This window comes from Geospiza fortis, unplaced genomic scaffold (genome assembly GCF_000277835.1).
Source record: "Geospiza fortis unplaced genomic scaffold, GeoFor_1.0 scaffold171, whole genome shotgun sequence".
Classification (NCBI taxonomy): Eukaryota; Metazoa; Chordata; class Aves; order Passeriformes; family Thraupidae; genus Geospiza; species Geospiza fortis.
In genome coordinates, this window is record NW_005054313.1 from 1,105,862 (window position 1) to 1,119,307 (window position 13,446).

The 13,446-nt window shown below is 49.8% G+C and overlaps 2 protein-coding genes across 2 annotated transcripts in view; one reads left to right on the plus strand and one right to left on the minus strand.

The window, feature by feature from the left end:
- Window positions 1-881, minus strand: part of PEX11A (peroxisomal biogenesis factor 11 alpha) — a 6,431-nt gene extending 5,550 nt beyond the window's left edge. The window contains exon 1 of the mRNA XM_014306518.2: window positions 459-881. Coding sequence (XP_014161993.1) covers window positions 459-598 — 140 coding nt within the window. The 5' untranslated portion in view covers window positions 599-881. The remainder of the gene's footprint in view (window positions 1-458) is intronic.
- Window positions 553-11,048, plus strand: WDR93 (WD repeat domain 93). The gene is made up of 15 exons (XM_031056001.1): window positions 553-816; window positions 1,488-1,683; window positions 2,311-2,375; window positions 2,599-2,677; window positions 3,513-3,640; window positions 5,082-5,169; window positions 5,715-5,892; window positions 6,094-6,161; window positions 6,657-6,743; window positions 7,064-7,195; window positions 7,679-7,904; window positions 8,530-8,590; window positions 9,297-9,453; window positions 9,567-9,768; window positions 10,864-11,048. The coding sequence occupies exons 1-15, from the start codon at window positions 553-555 to the stop codon at window positions 10,973-10,975; spliced, it is 2,043 nt and encodes a 680-aa protein (XP_030911861.1). The 3' UTR covers window positions 10,976-11,048.
- Window positions 11,049-13,446: the final 2,398 nt, after the last annotated feature.

The window sequence follows — 13,446 nt, forward strand, 5'->3', positions numbered from 1 at the left end:
CCAGCACTGCCCCACGGCCCTCGGCCCCATTCCGAGGTCAGGTGCGCCCGCGTGCTTATGGCCCCGCCGCGGAGCTGGAGCTCGAAAGCACCCGGTGTACTGGAAATGAAGTGTATAAAACTCCCAGTGAGAGCACCTGCTCTCAAAGTTAATCGCTGAGATTTTACCCAGGATGAATAAGTCCTGGGTAATTAATGAAGAACAGGATAATATTTTTGGATATTTTTTGAATGCTTTGCCATAATTCTTACACACGCTTGTGACAAAGCTTTTGGGCTCTCTTTACCTGTGGGCAGCCTGCAAATCCCTGCATGGCTGAGATGCCCAGAGCAGGACAAAACCCCCGGGAAACAGAGGCGATGCAAGGAGAATTGAGCTGTGCAGAGCAGGGTTGCTCTGGCTATCAGTGCTGAAAGAAAACCCCCTTAGACATCACTAATCAAATTTTCCCCCATTACCTCATGAAAGAAAGTATTGAAGGACTCTTTGCTCTTCTGCATCCAGGGTGGTTCCTGCATCCGTGGTGCGTTTTGCATCTGCAAAGGGAGAGCCATGGCAGTGAATAGCCGGCAGCATTCCCTGGAGATTCCCCCGCCATCTGGGAAGGACTGGCCAAAGGAAGAGGAGGAAAATTTCTTCCTGCTGGATCCCGATCGAAAGCGTGATGTGCTGCCACAGCCCTTCAGGATGATCCACAAACTGGTGATGCAGGTTTTTGAGAGTGCTGTGGAAATCATTGAGAAAAGGGAGATGCTCCGAGAGGCACAAAAACGGAAGGTCCAGCCCATAAAGTGCTTTCCTACAGCTGAATTCCAGGTACGGAGCCAGCGTTAACCACCACAGCAGATCCTGTCATTCTTCTGCTCATGACCTTCCCCAGAATGAGCCACCATCTCACTGGCTCTGTTTAAAAGCCTGCAGCTTCCCAGCTTGTCTGGCAGGTTCTGCTTCCCACCCAATCATCACACCTCTCTAGGTATTAAACACTAAATTCACCTTCTGCTTCCCGGGCTGGCTCCACCCTTGTTTGCTGGGGGGAAGGTGATTAGTCAGTGGCACACAAGTGGGCAAGCTCAGCTCTGTGGGCTCTGCTGAATGCTCCAGTGGGGGCACAGTGACACTGCTGCCTTCCCCATGAGCATGTGGGGGTGTCCAGGAGGACACCCTGGTGCCTGTGGTTGCCTGGGGGAGTTCAGCACCCCATCACAGCTCTGCACTGGAATGGAAGGGTTCAATGCTCCTGAGTTCTTGGCCTTAAAACCCCTTCTGTTTGTGGGAAGGGGAAAGATGAGAGCAAACTTTCTCACTCTTAACACAGACCAATCTCTGTGACAGAATTGAGACACCCTCCCTTGCTCTTGTGGAGGAAGAATGTGTCAAAATTGTGGAATAAATCAGCATTTTCTGGTGAAAAGGCCAGGAATATATCACCAGCATGGCTGATGAGAATGCACTTGGGTACACTCATCTTTTCCCTTTTTTGCTAGGTAGCTGAAAGAGCCAATTGCCTTGCAGTGTCTGGAGAATACATCTTTGTGGGTCTGTCCGTGGGTCTGGCTGCCTTCACCAGGTGTGACTTGAAGGATGTCTGTGCTTGGGATGCAGCCCACACAGAGATCTGTGCCATCCATGCCTCGGCTCTGGGCAACGAGCGCCACGTCCTGCTTGCTGTGGATGAAATGGGTCAGTGTGCCCTGGGGCTCCCTGCCCTGCCTGGGGATCAGCTGTGCTCTGGGGCTGAGCTGGCAGTGCCACAGAGCACTGCTGGAGCAGGAGCAGCATTAGGGTGGCTGAGAATGTTCCTAGAAAGCCCTGCAGAGAGGGCGTTGGACAGCTCGCAGATTGCAGGGTGGCAGCGTGGCCCTGGGGCCTTGTGATTAGCAGGGCTGTGGGTTTGGTGGCCTTTGGGGACAGCAGGGGCAGGTGCAGAGCTGAGGGGGAAGCACAGTGAAGTTTAGGAGCATCTTGGGCTGGGCAGAAAGAGCTCTTGCTCAGTATGAACCCCCTGCCTGTGAGCTGCCCCTGCACCTGTACGAGTTTGTTGGCGAATCTGAAAGTTTTTTTTAAAAAAAAGCTTTTCAGAGCGGCTTATCTATCTCTGTGCACAACCAAAGGTTTACTGGTGCTTGCATAAGGAAGCCAGCAAAATTTTAGTGCTGGGAAGAGTGGGATGCTGTTTCTTGGGTCCAGGGAGCAATGTAATCCTGCTCACTCTCCTGCACATGTTGTAACAGCCATCTCCCAAGAGCATGGCTAATGTTCATTCACTTTCCTCTCCCTCCTCCTGCTGCTTCTGTATTTCTATTTCAGGGCTTGCCTGGCTCTTCTGCTTTCACAAGGAAAGCTTCCTGCTCATTAAAGCCCTGAATGAAGTGGTAAGTGCTGAACTAATTCCATGCACAGGCTGGGAAGTAATCAATCATGAGGAGTACCAGTTGCCCTCAGAAATTTATTCATAGGCAGCAGTGCTCCAAGGCTGCTGCCCAATATTTACTTTTGTTCTTCCAACAGTCTAGCTGGCCTTCAGCCTGTCGAGAACTGTGTGAGAGCTCTCTGAATCAGTGACCTGGCTTTGATCAGCCTGTTTTTCCTTGGCAGGAGGACATCAGCCAGCGAAGCCCTTGTGTGGAGGTGGTGCTGTCCCGAGGAGGTGATTATGCAGGAATCCTGCTGCAAGGCAAGTGCAGCAACGTGTTGTGTTTGGACACTCCTGTGTTCCAACAGAGGGGCAGCAGCAATGTTTTTAGAATGCTGCAAGTGGTCTGGGTAGCCAGGGATCCTGTTTTAATCCTCCCAGTTCCCCCTCTGGCTTAAGGAGCAGCCCCTGCCACTCCCTGTCCCTTCAGTAATGCTTGGTGTGCACCAGGGCTGATCCCAATATGAGCTGTCTGGAGCTGCTCACTGCAGTCCTCAGCTCTCAGTGAAAGCAGCTTTCCCTCTCTCCAGAAGTACCAAACTCAGTTTTTCCTCTGCTTTGCTATGGCTCACTGGAAAGATGTAGACCTGAAGAATTTTCTCTGCAAATATGGGCCAGAGAGCATAGAGAGCCTCTAAAATCACTACAAGAAACTCCTTGTTACCATGTTCTTCTGTTTCATGGCAGCTGAATCCATGGCAGGCAGGTTTTCTGGGCCTGTGTTTGGCGGGATGTGCCTGGACACATGCTGAGAATGAGACATGTAGCAGAGAACTAATGTGAGACCATGCCTCACTTTCTACTTTCTACTCTATTACTCAGAGGCTACAAGTCAGGCTCTTGACTGAGTAGCTTAATGGAATTTCTTTGATGGGTGTGGCAGCTTGAGGATTGAGCTGGAGGCTGAGCTGTCAGTCTCCATCAAGCATGTCAAGCCTTAAGTGAGAGGAGAGGAGGGCTGCATGCAGTTCACAGAGATTTTATATTTCAGAAAATACACTGATCTTTTTATAAAGGATAAAAGATAACAGAGGCTGCTTGCCTGAACGACCTTTCCTCCTCCTTTCCAATTGCTTAACATGGTTTCCCAATGCAGACAGCACAGAAGCTTGGCTGGAGATCTACCAATTGCCTAAGGACTCCTGGCTGACAGAGATGGAGGAGAACTCAAGAGCTGCAGAAGAGCTGGCTTGCAGTGAGAGGAGGTCGAGCTCCTCATCTGTGGTACAAAACAGTTCCATCTCCCTCTGTGCTGGTTTTTCTTAGACCTTTTTGCCCACAGCTCTTCCCCCACGCCTTGCTGCTGCAGACAGTGACAGCCTGACCCAGGCTGAGCCCTCGTGCTGGCCCGAGGGGATGGATGGTGTGTGTGTGTGTGTGTGTGTGTGTGTGTGTCTGCAGCTGCTGCCCATCCCACATTTCATAAGCCTTTGTGCCACTGGGATGTGTTTACTCTCCCAAGACAGGCTTTCCAAAGAGATTCCCCTGGTCCCAGGGCTCGTGTTCCTGCTGCCCCTCCCTGAAACTGGCAGCTCATTTCTCAGCAGCATTGCTCCATCTGAGGGGGCCTGGGTAAGGGCATTCCCACAGGGCTTCTGCCTTGTGTTACTGGGGGAAGGAGGAGTGGGAACCAGGCAGGATGCCTCTGTTTGGGAGTCTGGAGCAGGGTTTGTGTTTTAGATTCCATACAAGGAGAGCCTGGTGGGGTCACAGCCTGGCCCACCTGAGCAGGGCAGAGTCTCTGCCTGTGTGCACTAACCAAGGTCAGCTCTGTTTGGCAGAAAACTGAGAAGCTGCACGGACACAGCTCTGCAGAGATGGTCACTGGCCTCAGGGACTGTCCTGAGCTGCAATGGGGAATTTTAAGTGCTGAGTCAGTGCTTAGCCCTCCCCTTTATCACTTTCACCCTGCAGGATTTCACCTCTTAGCACACACACACCTCCTTCCCAGCCCCCTGAACTAACCCTCTGTCATAGCAGCCTCCCAACTCTTTCCTCTTTCCTCTTCCTTCAGCAAAGACTTTCCTGGACATTTAAGAGGGAGCTGCTGTCAGCCTTGTCCTCAGGGCAGACACCCTGCTTAACTTAGTGGAGCCAAAACCAAACACAAGCATTCTCTCTTTGCTGATTCTGTGCAAACTATCCAAGTTCCTGCTCCTTCCTGCTCAGACTGGCTGATTATTAAGCCAGACCTTTTCTGTTTAGCCCAATGTGTGTGGGGTGATGGTGATGGGCACACGCTGGTTTTGGCCCCCTGTTACAATTTTCTGTTCCCAGCCAAGCATATATGTGACCTCCTCCAGTCTTGGGCTCTGTGAAGTAAAATCTGGCTCTTGCTTTCAGGAGACACCCTTCAACCTTTAGTCTTGCTTCTTTTTTATTTTTTCCCTTTATTTTCTTAGCATTGCTGTGCTGCAACAGGAATAATTGAGAGATGGCACAAAGACAGGAGTCTGGGCAGGACATCCTTGTAATGTAGTTGAGAAAGTAGTGACACCCTCAAGCTTCTGTGTTTTGGCCTGAAGAATGAGCCCAAACCCAGTATCTCCCAGACATTGCCAGCCCTCCTTTGCATACACAAAGGAGTTTCTCCTGAATTGAACAGGTGAAAACTCATCAGTGTAGCACACACCACAGTTCTCAGGTGGGCACTTTTCTGTTGCAGGAGCTTCCTGTGCCTGCAATCCAAGATGATATAAAGCTGGATCCCCCAGAGCTGCTGCTGACAGTGAGGCCACCCAAACCCATTACAGGTCAGTCTGTATGTGCAGCCTGGTTCAGGTGCAAAGGCAGCAGGGCCCCTATAAACACAGAGCCGGTCAGAAAGTCTCAGTAACACGATCCCTGGTCCTTTCCTGTCTGTCTAGTTACATGTAATCCTGTAGTGGGAGCTGCTTCCTCCCAGACCATCCCACACATCACCTCTGCCAGCACAAAGTGCTTTGGAGTGTCTCAGAGTGGGGTCGCTGGAGAGGGAGGAGGCTGCTCCCTAGATCTAGCAGCACTCCTGGTCATCACTCTGAGCCCTGGAATTATAGAGAAATGCCAAGGATGAGGAGGGGACAGGCTTTATGTTGGAAAATGCCACAGAGAGGCAAAGTGAGTGGGGTTCTCAGAAGCCTTACCCTAATCCCTGCATTCAAAAACTGTAAAATGAACTTTTGATATGGAAAGTCCCACACAAGATAAAGTGTTTTCTGCTTCAAGACCATGCCACCCCCAAATGCCTCCATGGTGTTTGCTTCATGGTTTCTGCTTCTCCAGGGCTGTGCCTTTTCCCTTTGTGTTCCCAACCCAGGCACTAGTTTTAAAGGCCCTTTGGATGCCTTGAAGGAAGTGGGTGATGGCAGCATGCTTGGCTTGGGGTACAACCACCTAATCAAGGATTCCCAGTGGGAGCTGCAGGAAGCAATCTTCTGTAGCACCTACCAGGAGTATCTGGAGGCTGAGGGTGTGACCAAGGAGGAGATGCCCAGGTGAGTGGCAGCACCAGCCAGGATTCAGTCCATGAGTCACCCACACAGGGCACTGGGCTGTGTAGATGGAAGCCTCTGTCTTTGCTTTGCTTCCTTCATCTCAAGGCTTCAGGGCAGGGGCCTGGAGCCATTCCAGGTCTTGTCATAGTGCTGCTTACTTATCAAAGCCTTTCTTTTACATATATTTCTTCTTTTTTTCAGATATGCTACCTTTCATTTCCTCCTTCCTAGCCGGATCCTGATGGGACCAGAAATGGAAGTAGAGCCAGGTAATCCAAATGGACAAAAAGCTGTTAATCTGTGGAGCACAGTCATTGATTGCATGACATTGAGCTCCAGTGAGAGCTCAGTGGGTCTGGCTTGCATCCACTCTAAGTTCCAGCTCCAAGGATGTAAATCTGGGTCAAACTGTCAGCCCTAAGACTTATAAGTCAGTTACTGGCATGGAGTAAAAAAAAAACAACTTATCTTCATATTTTAAAAAAACTCCACAACCTCCCCCCTGAAAAAAACCCCAAATCAAAACAATGCCCCCCAAAAATGAAAAAGGAGGTATATAGTCAAGATTAAAAAACAAAAACAAACAATCCAAACAAAAAGGAGAGGTTATTCTGGTTTAGTTTCTGTGTGAGCAGAATTTCTATCAGGAGTGGCATGAAAGCTCTAATGAAAGCTTTCTAATGGTGTTTTGGTGTCCTGGATTGTTCCTTTCTTTGTCACCAGTCTTCTTCTTTTTTTTTTTGCCATCCCCTTCTCTGTACCAGATATTCCAGTTGGCATTGGTGTGCATTGGCATGGAAACCACAATTTCTGCTTGTACTTACTCAACCCTTCCCTCAAGGACAAAGCAGGTAAGAAAGTTTTGCTTTCCCTAGCAGAGCACTCTGTGGGGAGTGGGAGTGTTCTGTGGCCAGGGGCTCTCACTCTGCCAGGTCTTCATGATTGAGGGGAATGGGGAATTGGCAGGAAAGCTGACTCATATCTTGTGGGTGAGGCTGGCATTTGGATCTGGGGCTCTGTGTTGCACAGACTGGCGGTGTTTTTAGTGAAGCCACTCTGGCAGGAGGCAGCAGAATGGTGCATGTTTGATGGGGAAAATGGGTGCTAGTGCTATGTGAGAGAATGTTCTGCACCTTCTTACAGCTGTGTCTTTTCATGCCATTCTGTTTAGGCTCTGATCTGAAACCTGATGTTGTGTGGCCATGTGCAGCTCCAATTGCATGCTCGGCTGTCAGTTCCTGCTCCAGGTACCTGGCACTGGCAGGTGAAGATGCAACAATAACTATTTGGGATAAGCACCTAGGTGAGCTTGCCCTTTGGGATCACTGTGGATAAACTGCACCTTTGCCTAGGAGTTTGAAGCTCAGACTTAGTGTGAATAAAGGGCTGGTGGTGAATTTACAAGGAAATCTGAAAATAGTTTGGATTCAGTCATCTATTGGGTGCTTGGCCAGCATGGCTGCCCTGGCCCCTGCAGAACCATGCCCATGCAGGGCAATGCAGGGGCTGGAACTGCTGCAGCAAGGACTGATCAGTCCTGCCCCGAGGCTTGAGACAGTGACAGTCCCTGCTTTGCCACTGCACCCTAAGGTCACTTTTGAGACTGTTGTGGCACCACATTCAGGCTGCCATCAGTGCTAGTGTCATCCTGCCATGATGCAGGGACTCTCCTGGCTCAAGAATCTTCTTCTGCCATCTGCTTGTTCTCCCTCTGAGTGGGCCACACTCCAATCTAAGCTTTGCTTGGATAAATGACCAGTTCCTTTTTTCTCCCTTCCTTCCCCAGGATACCCACTGTCTGTGACTGCCATTCTAGAGGAACGTTTCATCCGTAGCATCCACTTTCTGTATGGTTCTGCCAGTGATGAGACACGTGGTGCAGATCCTGTCTATTGTGGTGCAGATCCTGTCTGTGCCATCATCCAGCTCCTAGTGCTGTGTACAGACAGCTCTTTCTATTTGGTGAGAGCACCCAAGGCTGGCAAGTCCAGCATCACACTCCTGGCAGACAGGTGAGGAGCACTCATGGTTTTAGTGGTCCTGTCTAACAGGGAGCCCCAGGTTTGTGTGGAGTAGAAAACTTCCTGCTGTTTTCACCCAGATGGCTCTGCCATGCTGCTGTCAGCAGCAAATGTGGTTTTGCTAGTGCTAAAATTCAATGGTTTGCCAGAATTAGGGGTGTTTCTGGCTTCTTCTGTGCACCAGAACACAAATACTTCTAGCACAGCTCCAGGGCTGATCCTGAACTGTTTGTGTCTCTGCTGGATACCCAGGGGAATTTTTTCTTCCCTCTTCTGTCCTTAACAGAATTCCGTCCCCCTAGAAGTCAGAGTAAACTTTTATTGCCATCTTTCTATCATTTTTGTGTTCACTTACCCCCTGCTCTGAAGACTCTGGGTTCATGCCTCCCTGGCAGGCAGGGATTTGTATCTCCAATGTAGTTCCCAGGCAGGTTTGCACAGGGATGGGCCCCAGGGTTCCTGCCCAGGAGGAGACAGGCTTTGTCTCTATAAGGAAGGGGCCTGGCTGGGACTGTTTGCCAGCCAGTGTGACACAAATTGCCACTGTCATTATCACAGCCTCTCAGTGCGTGCCAGGTACATGCAACAGCAGCATAAACCTCTGTCTCTCTCACAGGCCTGAAAATCCAAATCTTACAGTCAGTGCAGTGATGCCTGTCCTGGCCTTCCCCAGTGCAGTGAGTATTGCTGCCAGCCCTCTTAACCTGGGTGGGAACTCATGTCCAGCTGTGCTGGGATCTTTTTTCCAGCAAGGGCAGTAAGTGGGTGCCTAGAGATAATGAGCAGGGCAATCAGATCCTCACATCCTCACATCCTTTCCAGCCTACAAATATTTTTGGTGTGAAGACTTCCTGCACCAGCTACAGGGCTGTGTGTAGCTGGTAATGCTCAAAGGATTTCTCTTCCATGACCTTACTCAGTATCCCCTGGCACTTGTGCCCTCTAGCTGGCCACTGAGGTGCACGTGGACAGGTGAAGGTGGGAGGGTTCAGCCATGAAGCCTCAGGCATCAGGGTCAAATATGAGGGGGCATCCTGGGGAGGAAGGTACAAACACAAATCCAGCCAGACCTTACAAATGGCCTCAGAAAGTTTGCAGGCATGGGGAGGAAAGGACTAAAAGCCACTCACCTCATTTGGTGGATGGCTGGATCCACCTCATTTCTAATGTGCCTTGTTGCCCTTTTCCAATCCAAACCTCCAGCAGTTTTGGTCCAAGTTCCCTGCAAGGGCTGTTCTTCATCTCTGTCACCCTATGACTGTGGGGCAGGCAAAGAAAACAGCATCATAGTTGGGGATGTGAAGTCCTGGATGTCATCTCAAGTCCTTTACTGAAAATGTTTTTCACTTGCTTTACACCTGCTTGTTAATTTTGCCTCTTCAGGTCCTGATCTTCTGCTGGGATGGCACAGTGTCCCTGATGAACACTGACACATCCCAGACTGTTTACTGCTTCTGCACCCCACCTTCTCATGCTGTAGCACCTGCCTGGCAGCCAGTGTTCACAGTGGATAGTGCCAACTGCTGCTTGCTGCTCCGAGGTGGGTGCTCATAGGTACACCAGCACTGGGTGCTTTCAGCTGTGCACTGCTCCTTGATTGTTCTTGTTGGGTGACTCCTGATGCAGTAGCTCACTGTTCTTGTCTCTGTCTAGGAGATGAGCATGAGCATGTAGATGAATTTTTCCAGAGCAAAGCCACTCACAGCACCATCTTCCTGTTTGACTTCAACTCCTACCCACTGAAAGAGGCTTTCCCAAAGAAACCAGATTTGCATCTCAAACCCATGGAGGAACTGCAGTGGACTGAGAGATGTAACGTTTTTTTACGTGATAGGTTTCGCTTCCTGCCTGAGAGGTAAGTGCACCTTACCTGCATTTTTGTCAGCTGTGGTGCTGCTGAGCTCATGCAAGGGCTCACCCTGGAGCTTCTGGGTTGTTCTGTGTGCTGTGAGAGATTTGTGCCTGAGAAAGGTTGGTGTTCGGGCAGCTGGATTCCTGACAGCCACCCAGAACCCTTCCTCCTCTCCCTTCTGTCCTTGCTAGAACAGCTTCAGCTGTAAGTCAGGATGCAAGTTCTGATGTGATTTTGTGCAGCACACTTTGTGCAAGCTTTTCAGCGAGTATGATCCTCACATGTTTGCATCCTCCTTTAGACCCCACATCCAGGCAGAGCTGGGATCTCTTTGTGCCTCTCTCGCCCCCGCATTCCCGGGTGCCTGTGATGTTTAAGCGGTTTGTGTTGGGGGTTCCTCGGTTGGAGCAGGTCCCCGCAGCCTCGGGGCTGGAGCATCGCGCCGCTGCTGTCATTAGATGGCACTGTGACATCTCTTTTTGGGTCCTTTGCCTTGAATTCTGCTGGGAGCCTGGAGCTAGATCCGTGTCAGTCTTTGGTAGCTTCTTTTCACAATGCTTTAATTTTCCAATTCGAAAAGAAACAGGCGGGTGCTGGTGCGACCTTATAGCACATATTTATTACCTGGTAGCTTTCCCTAATTCCTTGTCTCCAGGGTGAATCCTGTGGAGTTGTCTGGCTAGTTAAGTGCAGAAAAGTTCCATCCTATGGCACCAGCCAGCAGTTGTGTCCCTCCTTCTCAAAATGCTGGAGAGGAGACTCTTGTCTGCCTTATACCCCAGAACTGGGGAGTCACCACCTGCAGGGATATCTTGCTCCCTGGGAACTGAGAGCTGAAGCCAGAGCAGTGCAAATACAGCTGCAGTGGGACCTGTGTCTGCAGAGATCTAGAGACAGCAGAAATTCAGAGGTCCTTGCTGTCAGGAGCAGTGAACTTGAGTATTGATTGGCATGAGGGAATCACTGAGATTTTTGGACACAGGGAGTAGAACTAATTAATTGGTTGTGAGCCCCAGGGGCCCTTGGGGATGTTGTCTGAGCACTGGGGGAATGTCAGGGACTGTTTTTGTTTTAACCACGCTTTCCCCACATTTTTAGGCAGGAGGTACTGCTGGAAATGGAGAAGCAGGAATACTGGGATTGTCTGCAGGCACGGGCAGCTGCCATGGACAAGGAGAGAGAGAAAGTGAAGGGAGAGAAGAAGCAGTAGCCAGCCTTGGATCCTGAAGGCCAGGCTCCTGATCCAGCACTGGCATTTTGATAGACACTCTATTGCAATCATCTTTCCCCCAGAGATATGGAGCATCAGAGCAATCTGGTGTGTTACAATAATAGGGTGCACCTTAATAAAGCCTTTCCTCCATTAAAATAAGTAAAATAAAGCCTTTTCTCCATTAAAAGTCTCTTGCTCTTCACAGGATTGGCATTTTGTCAGACTCTGATTTTCTGTCCTTGTGTTGCTGGAGCTCACCAGTGGGTCTCATTTTTTGTTCCTACCCACATGGACAGCCATCAGCATCCTTGTGCTTAACCAGAAACCTTGTCCTTTCAAAGGAGGCAGCAAATTGGCTGTGGAGGTGTCTTCCCTCAAAGCACAGCAGTGCTAAGCAGCAGTGACACTGCAGAGTGTGACAGGCCTGACAGAGGATGTTCTGCAGCTGTTTCTCTTGACTTCAAAGCAGGCAGTTTTGGGATAAGACTGCTTAGGAATTGCAGCCTGGGAGGCCCGTGAAAAAGCTTCAGTCTTTTACAACTGATCATGCTTCTGGATGACTGCCTAACCCACAGAGAATCTGACAAATCACCCAGGAACAGCTCCAGTCTGTGTGCATGGGGGACATTTTTTTCTCCCAGGTCTCCCTCCAGTGCCTCCCACAAGGGCTCAGGAGAGCACCAATGCAGGGTGCCAGGGATTCAGCACAGACTGTGCTGTGTAGACGCTCCCATGCCAAGGTCCCATTTCAGTTTTTCATGGCAAGTTGTCTTGTTTTGGGCTGAGTTTTGATGAGAGGTTTCAGCTCATCCTCTGGAAATGAATCAGTCAGCCAAGCTGTTGGGGAGGCAGGAAAAGGGAGAAGCATTCCATTTGTTTCACAGCCTGGCTTTGCTCTGGAGAAGGACAAGCTATTTGAATTAAACCTTCCTATTTGCTACCTTTGTGAAGGCTCTGAGGCCTGTAGTAAAAGCTTTTGTGCTGTCATTTTCCATCTGCCACAGATTACAGCTTCACAGCTCATCTGATTGTTACGGATATTGGGACTGGGCTATGTGAGCCCTTGCCATCTGCCTCAGTGCAAAGCTGGGAGGGTGAGCCCACACCACCGTCAGTGCCTGTTTAAACCCAGCCACCTGGGTCAGCACCGAGTGAACAAGGAGCACTCCTTGATCCTTCCTTCTGTTCTTGCTGTGGTGGCCATAGAACGTAATTATTTTGTTTCTATGGTACTTTCAGAAACAATAGACCTTCTGCCATAGCCAGGCACTGGGGATTACTCAGGGCAGGAATTCCTATTCCTACATTGCTTCCCATGCTGCAGAAAGCCAGCACAACAAATACATGGCCCCTTGAGCAGCACTGGGTCTAGTTCTTGCTATTTGTGCAAATATAAAGGACCTGGAGATCTGTGCCATTAATCCTGCCACATCTGCTTTTCATCCAGAAGAGGAGCAGGGCTTGCCTGGCATCAGAAGAGGCAGGACAGGATCTGCTGAACAGTTAGATGTACTGTGCATCCACCAGTTTGTGTGTATTCCTCTCAAGATGTACTTGTTTGTTTGCAGTCAGAATTTGCTCTAAGATTCTAATCATGTGCTTGGCCAAGATAACTAGGAGCTGGCAGGCTCCACAGAGAAGGGAAAACAACAAGCAGCTGCAGGAGGCTGATGAAGAGCCTTTGTTTTAACTCATGATTTCAGCAGGGGACCATTTGTTTCCTGCTTCTTCGAGGGATACAGAAAATTTGGCATGATCAGTGTGTTGACATGTGTGTGTTAGTGATGGAGCTCTGTGCTGAGCTCCACAGCATGTTCTGGAGACAAGCACAGGCACCTGATTGCTCCTTCAAACACAGTGCCCTTGGCAGCCACGCTTCCATTCCTGGTCACTCTGTGAGCCCTGGGCAGCTGTGGGTCTGCTCCAATTTCAGCTGTTCTGCTGCTGGAAACTACAGAAAGGCCTTTAGTAGTATCATATATGTGTATCTCGCCATCAAAAGATGAAATTGTGAATTCTAGCTGGGCCAGCTCCTAGCTCAGTGCCAAGTTCAGTGAACTCAGAGGTGCTCACAGTATAATAGCAGCAATTTGGCTCTGTATTTTAAAAAAGTAAAAGACAGTTAAAGATCAGTTGGTGGCTGGAGAAGGCTGTAAGGGAGGAAGAGGAGCTCAGATCCACAGAGAGGCGCTCGAGCAGCATCATTCAGCAGCGACAGGTCGGAGATGGTTTCTCTGCACGAGAAGGGAGACGAGGCTGTCGTTTAATCTCGCTAGATTATCTGCTGCTCTCTGCAAGAAGCCAAATGTCATCTTCTTTTCATACTTGTGCTGTGAAGGCAGGGGAAATCAGAGGTTTATCTGATCTGATTCACCTGCTCCTGGGGCCAGCAGAAGTTTGGGCTGTTTGGGTAAGCCACGTCTGTGTCTGTTGGAAGGACTGTGGTCCTCGGAAGAGCTGAAGCGCTG

Coding starts and splice junctions, on each gene's coding strand:
- WDR93 (XM_031056001.1), top strand. CDS start 553: ATGGCAGTGAATAGCCGGCAGCATTCCCTGGAGATTCCCCCGCCATCT. Junction 3,641..5,081: donor GGTCGAGCTCCTCATCTGTG/GTACAAAACAGT, acceptor TTTCTGTTGCAG/GAGCTTCCTGTGCCTGCAAT. Junction 7,196..7,678: donor TATTTGGGATAAGCACCTAG/GTGAGCTTGCCC, acceptor TTCCTTCCCCAG/GATACCCACTGTCTGTGACT.